Here is an 18,450-nt window from a genome sequence, read left to right on the forward strand (position 1 = left end):
TAAATAAGGCAGAGTGAATGAAGGTACATGTTACCACACAATGATGCCTATTATGAAGGTCATATAGTGGATGCGCCATTAAGTTGGATATAATTGAGTGAGGGGGTATTTATGAGTTATTACTTATATTTAAATTGCTAACATCTCAAAATATATATATATATTTTTTTTTTTTACCTTTGTTGTCTGATCTTTGTATTTTTTTAATCAGTTGGACCTGGTCTCTTTTTCCCATTTTTTCCCTTGTCGCTCATTTCCTAATTCCTCTTCAGTGTCTCTTCTACTACTGTCTTCTTCCCTTACACACACACACACACACACACACACACACACACACACACATACATGCTTTCTCTCACAGACTCCCTCACACACTCAAGCTCTCACTCTCGTATGCTCTCCTCCCCCCCCCAGCTCACATTCTCTGCAGACATACATACAAGCTCTCACTTTCTCACACCTCCCCAGGCTTATATTCTTATGCACACACAGAAGCACATCCAGGCACCCATTCTCATCCACACACACAAACCCATACTCCCATTCTCACCCAGACATACACATATTCAAGCTCCCATTCTCACCCATATATACACACATTTAAGGTCCCATTCTCACCCATACATACACACATTTAAGGTCCCATTCTCACCTACACATACATACATTTAAGGTCCCATTCTCACCCACATATTCAAGCTTCCATTCTCACCCCCCCACACAAACCCAGACTCCCATTCTCACCCACACACACAAACCCAGACTCCCATTCTCACCCACACACACAAACCCAGGCTCCCATTCTCACCCATATATACACACATTCAAGCTTCCATCCTTACCCACATATTCAAGCTTCCATTCTCACCCACACACATTCAAAACTCCATTCTCACTCCCATACACACCCAGGCTCTGATTTTCACCCACACACACAAACCCAGACTCCGATTTTCACCCACACACACAAACCCAGGCTCCCATTCTCACCCATATATATATATACACATTCAAGCTTCCATCCTCACCCACACATTCAAGCTTCCATCCTCACCCAGATATTCAACTTCCATTCTCACCCACAAATTCAAGCTTCCATTCTCACCCACACACATTCAAGACTCCATTCTCACTCCCATACACACCTAGGCTCCGATTTTCACCCACACACACACCAAGGCTCCCATTCTCATTCACACATGCACATTCAAGCCTTGCAAAGTTTCCGCTTCCTCCCCTCAGAGCAGGAAGATCAGCTGGCCTCTCCTGCTGCCATCGGCCTCCTGAAGTAGCAAGAAGCGCTGAATAGAACAGGCGCATAATAATAAAATAACATGCGGCAGTAATAGGCGCTCAATACAACAGGCGCACAATACATATAACATGCGGCAGCAATATGCACAATATGTGCTCAGAAATAGGCGGCCATGACACCGCTCAATAATATGCACTCAGCGATATGCAGTTAGCAATACATGCCCTCTGGCGTGCAATAATCTCTCAGCTATAAGCGGTTAGCGACACACGCTCAATGGCCTTCAAGATGCTCACAATAATATGCAGGAAGGAATACATGCGTAATGGTACTCAATATGCTCACAGTAAGATGCGGGTAACGATACACGCTTAATGGCCAACCATATGTTCACAGTAAGAGGCGGTAAGCAATACACTCCTAATGGCATTCAATAGGCTCACAGTAATATGCGGTTAGCAATACACGCTTAATGGCATACAATATGCACACAGTAATATGCGGTTAGCAATACACGCGTAATGGCATTCAATATGCACACAGTAATATGCGGTTAGCAATACACGCTGAATGGCATTCAATATGCACACAGTAATATGCGGTCAGCAATACACGCTGAATGGCATTCAATATGCACACAGTAATATGCGGTCAGCAATACACGCTTAATGGCATTCAATATGTACACAGTAATATGCGGTCAGCAATATACACTTAATGGCATTCAATATGCACACAGTAATATGCGGTCAGCAATACCCGCTTAATGGCATTCAATATGCACACAGTAATATGCGGTTAGCAATACCCGCTTAATGGCATTCATTATGCACACAGTAATATGCGGTTCTCAATACACGCTCAATGGCATTCAATATGCACACAGTAATATGCGGTTAGCAATACACGCTTAACGGCCTTCAATATGCTCACAGTAAGATGCGGTCAGCAATACACGCTCAATGGTCTGCAATATAGTCACAGCAATAGGCGGTCAGCAATATACGCGCAATGGCATTCAATAGGCTGCCAGCAGTAAGTAGTTAGCAATATACGCTTAATGGCATTCAATAGGCTTTCAGCAATAAGCATTTAGCAATAGACGCTCAATAGCAGTCAATAGGCGTTCAGCAATAAGCGGTTAGCAATATTCGCTCAATGGCATTCACTAGGCGTTCAGCAATAAGCATTTAGCAATATACGCTCCATGGCAGTCAATAGGCTTTCAGCAATAAGCATTTAGCAATAGACACTCAATAGCAGTCAATAGGCTTTCAGCAATAAGCGGTCAGCAATATACGCTCAATGGCATTCAGTAGGCATTCAGCAATAAGCAGTTAGCAATATACGCCTAATGGCATTCAATAGGCTTTCAGTAATAAGCAGGTAGCAATATACGCTCAATGGCCTGCAATAGGCTCTCAGCGGTATGCGGCTAGCGATATATGCTCAATGGCATTCAATAGGCGCTTAGCCATATGCGGGTAATAATCCACGCTCAGTGGCAGCCAATATGCATTCACAGAAACAAGGCAATATACGCACAAGGAGGAAGAGAGCCGCGCCTATTACGGGCGCGGAATACCTGAACAAGGCCCCAAAATGGCGTCCTCCACGGCGTGCCACGCCGCCGATCCTCTGTGCTTCGGAGACCCGTAAGAAGAGATGTACGCCTTACCAGATCTTCGGCGCTTCCCAGCTGGAACTTGGGCTGTGGGGGGAGGGACCACCTCACAGCCGCGGTTGAGGATATGCACCCGCTGCCCCGTCCACGCCGGGACCGAGGCACCTCGAAGCCTCACCCGAACCTCGCCCGGGGGCTGTGTCCCTGCCGCGCTTCGGCCGGACCGAGGACTTGCACGTCTGGGGGACCACGGAAATCACCCCAGGAAGCTCAACTGGGGGAGGGACCGTAGGGTATCTCCGCAGGAGCGCGGGGCTCAATAGTTGTGTAGAAGGGAAAAAGTAGAATCTAGAATGATAAGAAAAGAGAAAAATTAAAGTAGTCTTGGAAAGCACACTCAACTAGCGTGCAGGCACTCCAAACTGCTTTGGAGATGGAAATTACTGAGTTGCTACGCTTCCTGTGGGGATGTATATACCCCGTGCTGACGTCAGATCCGTCTCCAACTGCTAGCATGCGGATACTATCCCATTCGTTCTGAGTCCATCTGGCTACACGCCAGGAAATAGTTATTTTGGAGATTTTATCCTTAAAGAAGATAGCTAAATCTTGGCTTAAATTTTTGGTTACGGTTGTGTTGGAGTTGCAGTTATCGGCAATGAGGTTGTTTACAATGTTGAATAAAGATTTGGATTTGTTAGTGGAGTTTATTATTTTTTTGCCGTAGTAGTCACATTTTGTGTTTTGGATTGATTTTTGTAGGCAGCTAGTTGTGAGCGGTATCTCTGATGTGAAACAGGCAGTTTGCTTTCTAGCCATTCTTTTTCAATTTTCCTGAGGGCTGTTTTCATGTTTTTTAGAGTGGTGTTGAACCAAGGGTTTTGATGTTCTCTTTATTCTTAGTCGTTTGACTTTCTCTGGGTTAATGTTGTTAGCGATTTTTTTCCATGATTAGAGACCAGGATTGGATAGCGTTTTATGTTTGATAAATCTAGATTTGCTAGTTGAAGTCCCAGCTCATGAAGGAGAAGATCAGTTTGAAATGGAGGACGGTATTTGAAGAATTTTTGTTTGTCATTGTTTTTTGTTGGGTTGTTGTAGTTCATTTGAGTCTTGCAAAGTAAGAGATGGTGAACCAGACCAGGGAACTGGATTATATGAGATGGAAGTATCTGAGAAAAAAACTATTGGTGAAAATCAGGTCCAGTGTGTGACCTGCTTTGTGTGTGGGGTTGAAGGGTGAAATTTAAGCTTGATAGCATATCTAGTAGGTTTCGCAGTTTGGAGAGCTGGGGTTGGCATCTGTATGGAGGTTGAAGTCGCCAAGGATGATAGATAGTTTTTTCATGTTGATGTTTGTGATAAGAAATTCAAGGAGCGGAGAGATGTTGCTATCTAGAAGTTTGGGTGGGCAATATACAAGGCAAATTTGCAGATGTTGAGAGTTGAAAAGAGCTATTTCATATTGTTTTGGGAGGTTATGTGGGATCATTTTCATTGAAAGGTGTTTTTTTTATAAGAAGTAGTAGACCTCCTCCTCTTTTGTAATTGCGGGGAATTGAAAAGGTATCATAGTCATTGTTATCAAGTTGGTTCAGAAGTACTTCTGAACCAACTCGGTGTTTTTTAAGCCAGGATTCTGTTATGGCAATGAAATCAAGGTTTTTTTCTTGTAATATGTCGGAAATTAACATGTGTTTTTTAGATAAAGATTGAGCGTTGATGAGGAGGAAGGTGAGGCAAAGTAAGTTTTTGTTATTTTTCATTAGGGGGATGTTTATTAGGTGTTTGGTGTCTGTTTAGTAGATGAGGGTTAGTAGAAGTCACCATCTTTGTAGTGGTTGTGCAAGGGTTGAGTGAGATCCGAGTGAAGAGTACTAGAAGTTGAATGAGGCTGAAAGAGGTCCGAGTGATGAATGCTGGAAGTTGAATGAGGTCCGAATGAAGAATGTTGGAAGTTGAATGAGGTTGAATGAGGTCCGGGTGGTGAATGTTGGAAGTTGAATGAGGTTGAATGAGGTACGAGTGAGGAGTACTAGAAGTTGAATGAGGTTGAAAGAAGTCCAAGTGAAGAGTACTAGAAGTTGAATGAGGCTGAATGAGGTCCAAGTGATGAATGCTGGAGACTGAATGAGGTTGAATGAGGTCCGAGTGATGAATGCTGGAGATTGAATGAGGTTGAATGAGGTCCGAGTGATGAATGCTGGAAGTTGAATGAGGTTGAAAGAGGTCTGAGTGAAGAGTACTAGAAGTTGAATGAGGCTGAAAGAGGTCCGAGTGATGAATGCTGGAGATTGAATGAGGTCCGAGTGATGAATGCTGGAAGTTGAATGAGGTTGAATGAGGTCCGAATGATGAATGCTGGAAGTTGAATGAGGTTGAAAGAGGTATGAGTGATGAGTACTAGAAGTTGAATGAGGCTGAAAGAGGTCCGAGTGATGAATGCTGGAGATTGAATGAGGTTGAATGAGGTCCGAGTGATGAATGCTGGAAGTTGAATGAGGTTGAAAGAGGTCTGAGTGAAGAGTACTAGAAGTTGAATGAGGCTGAAAGAGGTCCGAGTGATGAGTGCTGAGGGTTGATTGAAAAGATCTGTATGAGAAAGGTTGTATAGGTTCCAGAATCTTGTCCTGGGCCTGGGTCACACGGCGGGCGATGCCATGGGATATCGCTTAGATTTAAAGTTCTTCCCGCTGCCCTCAGATTGGCAGTGAGCTTTAGGGGGCGTATTTCCACTCACCGCGATGTTTTTCAGTTCACTCCTTTCTTGTATTATTTTCTTTAGATCTCCGAATAAAAATGTTTTGTTTTTTTTTTGGGTTACCTCAGCGCGGCTCCCTCTATCAATAGAGTGTGAGCGGGCTCTTACCCTGTCTGGAATCGATCGAGCTCCGGCAAATGGAAGTGGTGGACTGAGGGTTGAGATCGGGAGTTTAGTTTTTGTAGAAATGGAATATGGTATTGCCCTATTCATGATCCGAGAGATGGTTCATCGTCCCTCTTAGAGAGTTTGGTTCTTGCTACTCTCGAACTATATCTGAGGTATCTGAGTTTGAAGAAGGTTAGTTGTCTGTTATGGAGAAAGTAGAGTTCTTAGATTTCTTACTTCTTAGTCTCAGTGCTGCACGAAGGGGCGCACAAAGGGGCCTGCCCCTTTGTCTTGCTCCTTCGGCGCGCGACACAGGCACGCGGCGCCATGAGGATCAGGGAATTTAAAAGTCCCTCTCGCTTTTGATTGGTTGTAGGTTAAGTTTTTGTTTTTTGCTGGTAGGAGGGTCTAGAGCCGCGCTGATGGGAGGCGCAGCTGGCTGGCTAGGCAGCGTGATCAGTGGCTGGACTCGCTGGGGGCAAGGGGGAACTGGATGGCCTTACCCCAACGGGTCTGGGCGCCGATCGCGCAGGCCTCCCTCCTCGCGATCACGGCAGCGGGTGGCGGAGGTCCAGAGCAGTCAGGCGCGGGCGCCTGAGGATCAGGGAATTTAAAAGTCCCTCTCACTTTTTGATTGGTTGTAGGTTAAGGTTTTTTTGGGTTTTTTTTGCTGGTAGGAGGGTCTTAGAGCCGCACTTTTCTCTTTCTCTGTGTTTCCTTCTCACTTGCCAGGGTGTGTGGCTCTTGAGTTTTTGTACTTCACAGTCTCTATGCTGGAAAATTGCCATCTCCAGATCTGTCTCTCCCTTCCAATCCTATTTTTCCAGAGCCACATTGCTCAGCCCTGTCTAGGCCCTCCATCCACCACTGTCTCTTTACCTCATCCCCCCTTACTCTCAGCCATATGCCTCACCTATTCCTCCACATGCTCTGTCCCAGATCAGGGATGCAAGAGGACAGGACAGAAGTCAGACACCTTATAAGTATCTTGGAGAAGGCAGCAGCCTGGTTACTGCACTCACCATGTCACTAAGACCCCCTCCTCACATTCACAGCTATAACCTCATCACTGTCACTCTCACTGTGTCACTGAGACCGTTCCCTCCCACTCACAACTCTAATCCAATCTCTGTCACTGAGATCCCTCCTCACATTCACAGGCTCTGATCCCATCTTTGTCACTCTCATGCTGTCACTGAGACCCCCTCTCTCATTCACAGGCTCTGATCCCATCTCTGTCACTCTCACTGTGTCACTGAGAACCCTCCTCTCATTCACAGGCTCTCATCCCATCTCTGTCACTCTCACTTTGTCACTGAGACCCTTCCTCATGCTGACAGGCTCTAATCCCATCTCTGTCACTCTCACACTGTCACCGAGACCCCTCCTCACATTCACAGGCTCTGATCCCATCTCTGTCACTCTCACTGTGTCACTAAGACCCTTCCTCACATTCACAGCTCTAACCTCAACTCTGTCGCTCTCACTGTGTCACGGAGACCCTTCCTCACATTCACAGGCTCTGATCCCAATCTCTGTCACTCTCACCCTGTCACTGAGACCCCTCCTCACATTTACAGACTCTGAACCCATCTCTGTCACTCTCACCATGTCACTAAGACCCCTCCTCACATTCACAGCTCTAAACTTATCTGTCACTTTGTGTCACTGAGACCATTCTTCACATCACAGCTCTAATCCAGTCTGTCAGTCTCACCTTATCACTGAGACCCCCTCCTCATATTCACAGCTCTAATCCAACTCTGTCACTCTTACGTCACTGAGACCCCTTCCTCACATTCACAGACTCTGATCCCATCTCTGTCTCTCACTGTGTCACTGAGACTGAGACCCCTCTTCATATTCACACTCTAATCCCAACTCTCACAATGTCACTGAGACCCTTCCTCACACTCACAGCTCTAATCCAATCTCTGCCACTTTCATGTCTCACTGAGACCCCTCCTCACCTTCACAGGCTCTGCATCCCATCTCTGTCACTCTCACCCTGTCACTGAGACCCCTCACATTCAGAGGCTCTGATCCCACCTCTGGGCCACTGATACTTACACTATTTTCTTTTCAAGTCTCCTAAATCATTTTTAAATTGTGATTTTGTAATTGCTGCAATAGTACCTTTTCTTCACAAAATTAACCCAGCTCTAGAAATCCCATCACATATTACATACATAAATCTGATCATCATAGCTCACACACAGCAGTGCTCTCTGATTTATTTCTTCACTCTTGTTTACCGCTCATTCAGAGAATCTCTGGTTGGTGCCGTTTATAACTAATATATCCAAAACCAAGCATCATAAAGCAGCAAATCTACAGTAATCTTCTGGTTAAAATGAAACCCATCACATAAAGAATGAAGGAGAAATTCTATTCAGCAGCGAAGGGCATAGGAACGTATAGGTCAGGTCTCTTTAAATGGCTGAGATGGAAAAAGACAACATTTCACCTTTGGTGAAAGGACTGATAATTCGCCTCTAATCTCTGCTCTGGTGCTAAATCCCTAAGCTCTGAGTGGAGCTTTTCCTCACTACCTTTGTTACCGTCAGAAAATAGGCCCCAGAAACGTTCCGTAAAGAAGACTTTTATTGCATATGCAAGACACAGCTGAGAACAATGGCTCAGAAACTGCGTGCCCTCCCCTTCAGGAGCTGGCTCTTATACATTCCACAATCCTTATCTTTTACACATGCATTCTACGCCTTGCTGAGCAAGCATATCCTAGCTGAGGGGCTACTGACCCCTCCTTAGACAACCTGGAACCTTCGTGAAACTTCTGCAGGAGAGGCTGTCGGGACTTGCAGTTCTGGAAAAGGAATTCACGAGTCTGCAGCAATACAGCCCTTCACATAATACATCCATTGTTCTAATCTAGGTTACAGCAGTGAAAGCTTATCAGAGAATAAGAACAGCGAAGCCAAAAAATGAAAATGTTGGAATGTGCTGACAGAGAGTTTCTCAATGTCCTAACTACAGCTGTATTGCAGACTGTAAGTAAACCCGTCATGAAGCAGGGAATTCTGGTACATGAAGTCCTGTTTGGCAGGAGTTTCAGGTTGTCCTCTGTCAGGTTGAAGCCTTCAGCCCCCTTCATTCCCCCTTTGATACTTATCATTCTCTATGAAAAGTATCACACCATCACAACGCAGCTGTGGAGCTGAAAGAAACAGGAACAAGAAAAAATTAGCAATTTGAGTTCTCAGAGGGCCCTAATTTCCCAAACAGTCCGATGGTTTTCTTCACGGGTTTGAGACGGATGGGCCCTATTGGCTCCACCCCCCTTTGTAGCCCGAACTTGTCATGTATGGAAGATGGCCCAGGATAAAACATGAGGATGGTTAAACAGGTTCTATAGGCTCAGAGGAATACATGTACAGTGACACAGAGCTGCGTGGCTGTTTTGCGTTCAGCAATGTCCTCCATCATCCGACGAAGGCGATTTGAGCAAGAAAGGAATAATTCAGGTCCTAAAAGACAAAACAGAAAAACTGGCTAGGATAACAAACAAGCTCTTAAATCCACCGATCATGGAAAACCAACCACGGAATCCATTGGCCCATCCCAAGCACTATTCCACTGCTGACAGGGACGTGTGCCATCTTGACCATGCGATCAGTGATGTCTTGGATAACCTTGCTTGGTCATCTACCTGTAAACAACAATTGGAGAGGTTAAATGTTCCACAAACCCTCCTTCATGGGCCAGAAGGTAATCTAAAACCAGTCTATTCTGGGACACTGCAGTCATAATCTTGGTATTTTGTTTTGCCCAGAGTTTAAGAGCGAAAGCATGTATATTATGCCTGCAAAGAAGGAAAAGAAATAAACACATTATTTTTGTTCTTCAGATGTTATGTTTTATCAATGTTAATTGCAGTAGTTACTCAGCTTCAGCTTTTGGTATATTCTGGTGAATTTTAGTTGTTGTTCTCCAGTTTTGGAAACCCGCCAGGTATTGGAAGCAGTTTAATTCGGGTCCAATGAATCCATGATGGACAACCAGAAACTTTAACAGCAGTAGGAGTTGTCAACAGTATGGTATATGGTCCTTTCCATCGAGGTTTGAGACAATCAGAGTCATCCCATTCTTTTACCCATACAGACTTCAATGTGAAATTTATGAGTTGGTGTAATTAGAATCAGTGGTTCAGTTTCACATGTATAGGTACGAATTGCCATTACTGTATCATGTAATCCCTTTAATTGTTTACTGAGTAACATTTCTCCTTGGATTGTAGCGATCCAGAAAATGATGGAAGTGGTGGTGGTCTGGCATACATCATTTCATACGGTGTTAGACCAGATTTTCTTGGAGTACAACGAATGTGCAACAAAGCTAATGGTAAATATCTGGCCATTTGACTTCAACTGATCCACTACTTTGTGGTCTCCAAGTACAATGTAGGTGCCAAACTTGACAAACTTGAAAAGGTATAGTTCCTCGAAGGATATGCCCAGGAGCAGGACCAGGTCCATTTCGAGGATTGTTCTGTGCACATGTGATACATTGATTAATTGCATGTTTAATCAATTGAGTGATTCGATTGATATAATATGTCTTTTCCAGTAATCTTGCCAATGAATCACGACCAAGGGGTGTATAATCATGTGCTTCTTTAACTATTGTCCAAGCAATAGTTTCAGGTATCCATATTCGCCCATCTTGTATAATCCACCATCCGTTTTGTTGATGGAAATTTTCATATTGTGCCAATTCATTCTCTTCTGTAGTATAGATGGAGATCTCGTTTGGAAACTGTAAAAGAGGACATGTTGTTATTGTTGTTTGAAAATATTCTTGAGTTACTTCTTTGCTGCTTTATCTGCTCTTTGATTTCCTTGAGCAATAGGATCTGATTTCCTTGTATGTGCTTTACAATGCATTACAGCCACTTGCGAGGTAACCAGACTGCATTTAGTAATTCATGTACTTCTGGTGCATTGGTTAATTGTTTTCCTTCTGCAGTTAGAAAACCTCTTTCTTTATATAAAGCTCCATGTACTTGAATTGTAAGAAAGGCATATTTAGAGTCTGTGTATATGTTGACAGTTTTTCCTTCTGACAATTGTAAAGCTCGAGTAAGGGCAATTAGTTCAGCTTTTTGTGCAGACGTTCCTGGGGGAAGAGGTTGAGCCTCAATGATTTCATCTTCGGATACTACAGCATATCCAGCAGAACGTATCCCATGAATGATTTGGCTGCTCCCATCAGTGAATAAAGTCCAAGCTCCTTGCCAGGGTTGATCCCTCAGGTCTGGCCTACTATGTATTGTAGTCATGACTTCTTCACAGTCATGGGCAACTGGTTCAGGTACGGCATAAGAGTAGCCGGATTCAAGTTTTTGCTGTCTTGTATTTGAATTTCAGGTGTTCACACAGTAAGGCTTGATACTTGACGAGACGTGAATTAGTCATCCATTTTGGTCCATGAGTCTCTAGTAGTCCTTGAATAGTATGAGGAGTTGTTACTTGTAAAGTCTGTCCAAATGTTAATTTAACAGCTTCAGGTATCAGTAAACATGCAGCAGCAATGCTTCGAAGGCAACCAGGCCATCCTTTAACAACATTGTCCATTCCTTTTGACAAATATGCAACAGGTTTTCCCATGATCCTAAGTTTGAGTCAATACCCCAATGGCCATTCCTTTCTTCTCATCTATGAACAGATGAAATGGTTTTGTTATATCAGGTAACCCTAGAGCAGGGGTGAGATCAAGGCTTCTTTCAGTTGATGTAAATTCGTTAATTCTTGTTTTTCCATTGAAAGGGCTGAGATTCTGTTTCTTTGCCTCGTAGTTTATCATATAATGGTTGAGCAATAATTGCATAGTTTGCAATCCAAAGTCTACAATATCCTGCAGCTCCCAAAAACGCACGGAGTTCATTCTTACAGGTGGGTACAGGTTGATGTCTTATAGAACTAGTACGAGAGATTCCAAGTCGACGAGTGCCTTCTCTGAGACGAAAACCCAATATTCTATTTCTATTTCATAAATTTGCGCTTTCTTTTTACTCGCACGATACCCTTTCGAGTACAAAGTTTTCAACAAGTATAGGGTTGATACCGCACATTCATAGTATGCTTCCCTAAATATCAAGAGATCATCCACATATTGTACAACTGGCCCATGTGTGATCCGGTACATCTTCAGGTCCTTGGCCAGTTGCTCCGAGAACAGAGTGGGTGAATTTTTAAATCCTTGGGGTAGGCGAGTTAAGTATACTGCTGCTTTTCTCCAGTTTTCGCATTTTTCAAGTGATGGCAAAAGTTTTCTGACATTCCTCTGCTATTGGAACAGAGAAGAAAGCATCTTTGAGATCAATAACACTGTACCATTTGGAACTAGAAGAAACTTGAGCCAGGATTGAATATGGATTTGGCACGAGTGCTACCAAATCTGCCACTTGAGTATTCACTTTTCTTAAATCTTGTACATGTCGATAGTCGTTAGTACCAGGTTTCTTTACTGGTGACAAAGGCGTGTTCCACTCAGATCTGGTTGCTTCCAGGACTCCCTGCTTCAGGTGTTTCTGACTCAGATCCGATTACTGCATCTGGCGACATATGGCACGGGGTATTGGGTTTGGTTAACTATTTGGGCGCCTTGCTTTAGTTCGATCCAGACTGGGGGCGTTCACGACTAATCCTCCAGGACAAATCCCGTCTCTGTCGATGATGGGGTGTCTTCTGGGTATTGACTGGTTGAGGAAGTAATCTCCATTTCTCCCTGAGAGGGCAGATGAGTATCACTGGATGGTCCCCGAAGGAGGCTTTAACTTCCCCTGTTGGTTGAAATCTCAATGTGGTCTGTAGTTTACACAGCAGGTCCCGTCCGATAAGGGATACCATGGTCCCGCCTACTTGTATAGTTCATTCTTTCTGCAGAGGAGCAGTGAGTACCTGACCTGAGGCACCCACTATAGAAACAGTCTCTTTCATCGGGGGGCCGATTGGTGCAGTCATGACAGATCGTTGGCCTCTGAGTCCAACAGGCCCCTGATTTTGTTGTGTTCCCGTGGATTTCCACCAGAGGGTCAGTGGGGATTCTTCCCTCCCGGTCTCTTCAGGCTGTCGCCTCCCCCATCTGCCAGTGGGGGTTGTCAGATCTCCTTCCTCCTCGGCCCCTTTGTGTCGGTGCAGGTCCATTTTTGTCGTTAGTATTCACTGCAGGGCTCCCGTATTTCTTTTGCCATTCTTCACAGTCTCGCTTCCAATGGCCTTCATTTTTGCAGTACGCACACTGATTCTTTCCCAAGGGGGGTCTTGTTCCCCCTCCTCTTCGCGGTCTGCCATTGTCTTGGCTCCTTCCCGTCCGAGTGTCCTCAAGAGCGGCGGCTAACAGTCACTTTATCCTTCATGTGTCTACTTGCTTCTCTCTTTTCTCTTCCACTTCTCTATTTCCACATACCTGGTCTGCTATAGCTTTTAACTGGCTGAGGCTCATGCCCTCAAAGCCTTCGGCCTTCTGCAGCTTCTTTCGGATGTCGGGTCTATTATTAAGTTCCTGGTTGCAGGGATGGGCCCTTTTCTTCTCTTCCTGATCCCTGTTCCCATACATCTCAAAATACGATGAAAAGATCACAGTCCATCTGGAAATTGAATAGGTGACCTGCGCCTGGAGGCAAATCAGTTCTGACGAGGCTGAGAAGCTGCAAAACATTGCTTCCTACATACTTGTAAGTTTGGCATTGGGTTAATTCAATAAAGTCAACCTGGATCTGCAGGCAAGGATCCAGGGGGGGTGCTTTAGGTGTGCAGGAGTGATGATCAAATCCTTGGAAGCCTTGTACCAATTACATTGCAAACACTAAGAACATATGGTAATAGCCAGAGCCCAGCCCCCACCAGTGGTAAAAAAATAATTGCAGTGTATATATATGTATATGTGTGTGTGTGTGTGGGAGGGGGGGGTCACTACTTTATCATTTGGGCCGAATCATATTTGATCTTGTTCCTAATCTTGCATAGTGGCCCCTCCTCTTGCCCACAACTTCAATAATCCTTATCTTGCGCCTGCCACTGAATCAAAATTTTAATATTAAGTCTTTGTTTTCTCTGTGTTTTTACAAACGGCATCCTGTAATTCCCACAGTCAGAACTGCAGCTGTCTTATCTTGCCGCTTGCTATGCCCTGCATATTTAACAAAGCTTTAACAAAGGTCCCATTCTTAATCATTTCTCCTCTAATTTTCCCAGAAACAGCTTCAAAATAAACTGCGTCAGCAAAAGAGAGTTCATACTTTATCATGCGTTCCAATGTAACTTTTAAATAACAGATAATATAGGAAACAAGTAAGAACAATAATTAACATGGTATTAGAGAATATTCTTATAGGTGCCCTGCAATAGATGAAAAAAACAATAAATAATTGACTAACCTGTGGATGTATCGAGTGAAGGATAAGCATAGGGAGGACACTGGGATAGAAGATATGAGAAAACTGAAAACTTCTGATTAACAACGCCAGCATTGAATCGCACAGCCATATTGAATGCACTAACATCTGACACGCAATGAAATGCACTACGCACTACGTACTGACATATTGACACGCAGTGAAACGCACTACCACTCTACAACTACATTTTTGTACTGTAATAATGAATTTGCTGCTATAAAATGTCTATCAATTATGTCTGTCAAATGACATATGCAATGGTCTGATTGTAAACTATACCAGATCATCTTGTGAGTAATCAAGGAAATGCAAAACGCAATATCTTACTTATAATTGACACATTCGAAGTTTACCTTTTAATACAATGAATGCAGGAAACACATCTCTACTTTAATAACAAATTAAAATATCTTAACTCTCTGGATTAAGTAATGAAGGATACTGTGCAGCATCTGTAAACCAAAAATCTCTTCCTATTAGGGTTTAAAACAATTAAAAACAATTAAAAAAATCCCTGGTACATGTGCTTGCAATTCACAGATAGCAGTTACATACATCACAATCCTTAATTAATAATTTGAAAACCCAAACGAAGATTCTGAGTTGGACCGAGGACTTCTATTTGGTCTATAAATCTGGGCCAAAAGTTGTAGATAACTCCCTCCCTCACCATACGCAACCTTAAGCACTGAGCACATTCCCTTAAACTGGGCTCTTATCCGGACTGGTAACAATGTGGAGGCTGCACTAACTCTCCTCGGGCATGACAAAATTAGCCTTGCTGCCGTATTTGTAACTAGGAACCCCAGCAAAAGCGCACTGCAGTAATCTAACATTGGTAGCAATCGAACCCGGCGCTCCCCCCCCCCCCCCCCCCAATTCTCTTTAGTTATCTGAATTTTAAATATCCTTTTCAGCAGCGTTGAGAGAGAGAGAGAGAGGCATCAAGTTACAGAAGTCATCACACCTCCAGATTAAGCTATAATGGGCGCATTGCTGTACCCCTGCCCTGATGTAAGGCCATTCCATTGTGCCACATTTAAAAAGGGATGGGTGTCTCCGAAACCACTGCACCAACACAAGATGAGCCCAGCTCTAGAAATCATGCAATAAATCTGATTGTCCCCCTCTGATCCATCAAACGCTTTCATGCAGATCTGCACATTCATCATCTCCCAGATCTCACATCACAGCCCTGAGCCCGGCTCTCTCATTCCCAGGCTGGCAGAGGGCGGATTCTCAGAGCTCCGGCATTTTTACCTCCTTCATTGAGGTAAGGACTGAAATAGGGCCGGAGTTTCTCAGTGAAGGTGTGGGTGAAGGTGAAGAGATGAGATTTCTCATCTGCATCGTAAAATGAGACCTTTCCTGCCTGATAGTCCAGGAGGATCCCCACTGCCCGGGGTCTCACACTCAGGGGAAGCCGGGACCAGGGGGAGGTGCAGGCCTTGTATTCTCCATCCCTCAGTAACACTGCCCAGTATCCATTCTGAGGTATTATTGTGATATTCCCCTTCCTGCTCACAGAATCTTTACAAACCCCCAATGTCCAGCCAGTCTTGTCTCCCACCTCCACCTCCCAGTAATGTCTCCCTGAGGTGAAGCCCTCACGCCCCAGCACAAAGACACAAGTATCAAATCTCTGGGGAGAGTCAGGCAGGTTCTGTCTTGTGTCTCCGAGTCTGACGCTTTTCCCATCCTTGGACAGGACAAGCTTAGGATGAGCAGTCTCAGGATCCAGAGTCACATCCACTGCAGGGAGGAGACACATTAATAAACATGAGCACACACTTCTTATTGGCTCCTCACACACCCACCTCTAACCCTCATTGAAAGCTTCCTCACTCACGTTCATTAATAGAAGCTCTGCTATTGGCTGTCACTCACTGACAAGCTTGCAGAACACAACTCTTATTGGCAAATAGATCTGTACTCCATCCTATTGGTCTCACAGCTCTGCTGAGTGAATGCATGAAGGAAAGATTCTCATTGGCTCATTCATGCACAGGCTGCATAAAACGAGTCTCTTCATTGGCTCCCCATAGCACAGTGCAATAAGCTCAGTCTCTTACTGATCCCTGAAGGGCTGCAGTGCTCCTGTAACTGATGCACTGTGCAATTAATTACCCAGGCTCATTCCCCAGTGGCTTTCTTTTTAAACTTCTTCAGAAGAGCCCTGAGCAGCTCCTGTAATCCTGGAGCTCTTCAACAATAAAGGATGGATCCAGTTTTACTCACTCACTCAATGCAAAATCTGAACAGAATGCAAAGCTCGGGATGTGTCTATCTGTAGCTGATGCCATCAAGTAATTAGTAAAGCTCATCAGTAATCAGTGAGTTTCCAAAGGAAGGATTATATCAATTACAGGATGAACCCATCCTGAGCTTTGTAGGTCATTTCCCCTCTGCAGTAACTGATTCTATAGAAAAGGAATTTTAACCAGGGAATAACAAGACAACCACATGCAGCTGAGCCGAAGAGGTTGGATTTGTGAACCCTCATAAGAACATAAGAAATTGCCATGCTGGATCACACCAAGGGTCCATCAAGCATTGGCAAAAAGAGGCAACTGCCCAGTGTGACAATTCTGAAGGCAGCAAATTATCAGGCTGAAGAGGAGCTGCTCCTGTTTGCTTTAGGGCTGTGAGTCTGCGTCACTTCAGAGGGACGCTGCAGTGACACGCTATCCTCTCCCCTTATTGTCCCACCTCCAGCAGGTCCTGCCTATGGGCACCAAAATCTGGCCCTGGTTTCATGCTGCAGTATTCAGCCAGTAACATAACCCAAATCCTGTGGCACCGTCCCTTTCATTTCTCAGGGCTCTGTCTGTGACCATAAAAACCTGTAATTGCTGTTTCTGTGTGCAGCCTTCTCTATTTATTGTAAGGGAAACAGGAGCCTTTCCAAAGCAAGAGATGCACCTTAAATAGTTTTTTTTTTTAAACTGAAGAAAGCTTACCTAGTTCTGCAGAAAGTTTGCCTAAAAGAAAATGTAAGGATAAACAATTATACTGAGGAATGGTAAAAATTTAAAATGAAGCATTATTTTTGCAATAGAAGTACAGCCTGATATTCAGCTGCAGGGAGTGTGGTGAACTTACCCAGATAAGCCTGTATAACATCACTAAAATCCATCCCTTCCTTTCTGAGCACGCTACAGATGCTCAAGATCTCTTATCACCTCCTCCTCAGACTTCTACAACTTGCTTTCTGCAGGCCTCCCCCTGAACCATTGCTCATTTCAATCTATTCCAAATTCAGCTGCACCTCTTCTCCTCCTTCAGTGCTGCTATGCGCATCTATCCCCTCTTCTCAAGCTGCTCCATAGCCTCCCTGTCTTCTTCTCTTACTCGCCTGTAAATGCACTCACTCTGCAGCTCCTCACTACCTGTCTTCTCCTCTCTCTCCCTGCATCCTTCCTCATAAAGCCCATTCATTGGTCAGGTCACTCTTATCTGTGCCCTTCTCCTCCACCACCAACTCCACCTTGCTGCACCGAATGACTGGAATAGGTTTCCTGAGCCTGTCCATTATGCTCCCACTCTGGCCGTGTTCAAATCCAGTTTTAAAAAACTCACCTTTCTGAAGCTGCTTACTTAAGCCAGGGCTTCCCAAACTGTGAGTCTGGACCCCAACACCTTCAGCTGTGGTCACAAGTGCCTCAAATGCACCAGAAGCAGCAGCACTATTAGTAGTGGGAGTCAGCGTGGGGCCTGTGAGCCTGCTCGTGCTCACAGGCCCTGGGGTGGTACTGCCCTTGCATGAGTTTCCGTGGTAACAGGAAGCCCTGCACGAGAAGGGACAGGGCCGCTGCAGGGCCTCTGAGCCTGCATAACCCACAGGCCCTGTGCTGCTGCTACTGCTTGCAGATCACTGTCAGACCTGGGAGAAGCCATGAGGGGAGGGCAGGGCTGAGTGTGTATGGATTAGTGCAAATTACTACTGCTCCTCTCTCTTCACCCACCACTGAATCTGCCCCGCCATCAACCTGCCCTCTCGTCCCACCCGTTGTCATCCACCTTTTGGCCCAGGCCTAAAGGCAAATGTTGCAGCTGAGCCTGGCCAGGGGATGGTTGCAGGAGGGTCTATATGAAAGGAGGGATGAGATGCAGGAGAGGTTGGAGGGTTGGATAAGGTAGAAGGTGAGGGGTAATGACAGAAGATGAGCCGAGAGATGTAAAAAGAGTTAGGTGGCTGGGAAATGTAAGGAAAGGCAGGAGGGGAGGAGATGAGGATGGGCGGTGAGAGAGGGAATGCAGGATTAGTGAGAAGGGAATGGAGAATG

The 18,450-nt window shown here is 44.7% G+C and overlaps 1 protein-coding gene across 1 annotated transcript in view; it reads right to left on the minus strand.

Moving 5' to 3' along the window:
• Nucleotides 1-15,061: 15,061 nt before the first annotated feature.
• Nucleotides 15,062-18,450, minus strand: part of LOC115085685 (E3 ubiquitin-protein ligase TRIM39-like) — a 121,325-nt gene continuing 117,936 nt past the window's right edge. Inside the window, exon 7 of the mRNA XM_029591989.1 lies at nt 15,062-15,916. Within this exon, the coding sequence (XP_029447849.1) occupies nt 15,375-15,916 (542 nt within the window). The 3' untranslated portion in view covers nt 15,062-15,374. The remainder of the gene's footprint in view (nt 15,917-18,450) is intronic.

The sequence above is a fragment of the Rhinatrema bivittatum genome, chromosome 2 (assembly GCF_901001135.1).
Source record: "Rhinatrema bivittatum chromosome 2, aRhiBiv1.1, whole genome shotgun sequence".
Taxonomy (NCBI): domain Eukaryota; kingdom Metazoa; phylum Chordata; class Amphibia; order Gymnophiona; family Rhinatrematidae; genus Rhinatrema; species Rhinatrema bivittatum.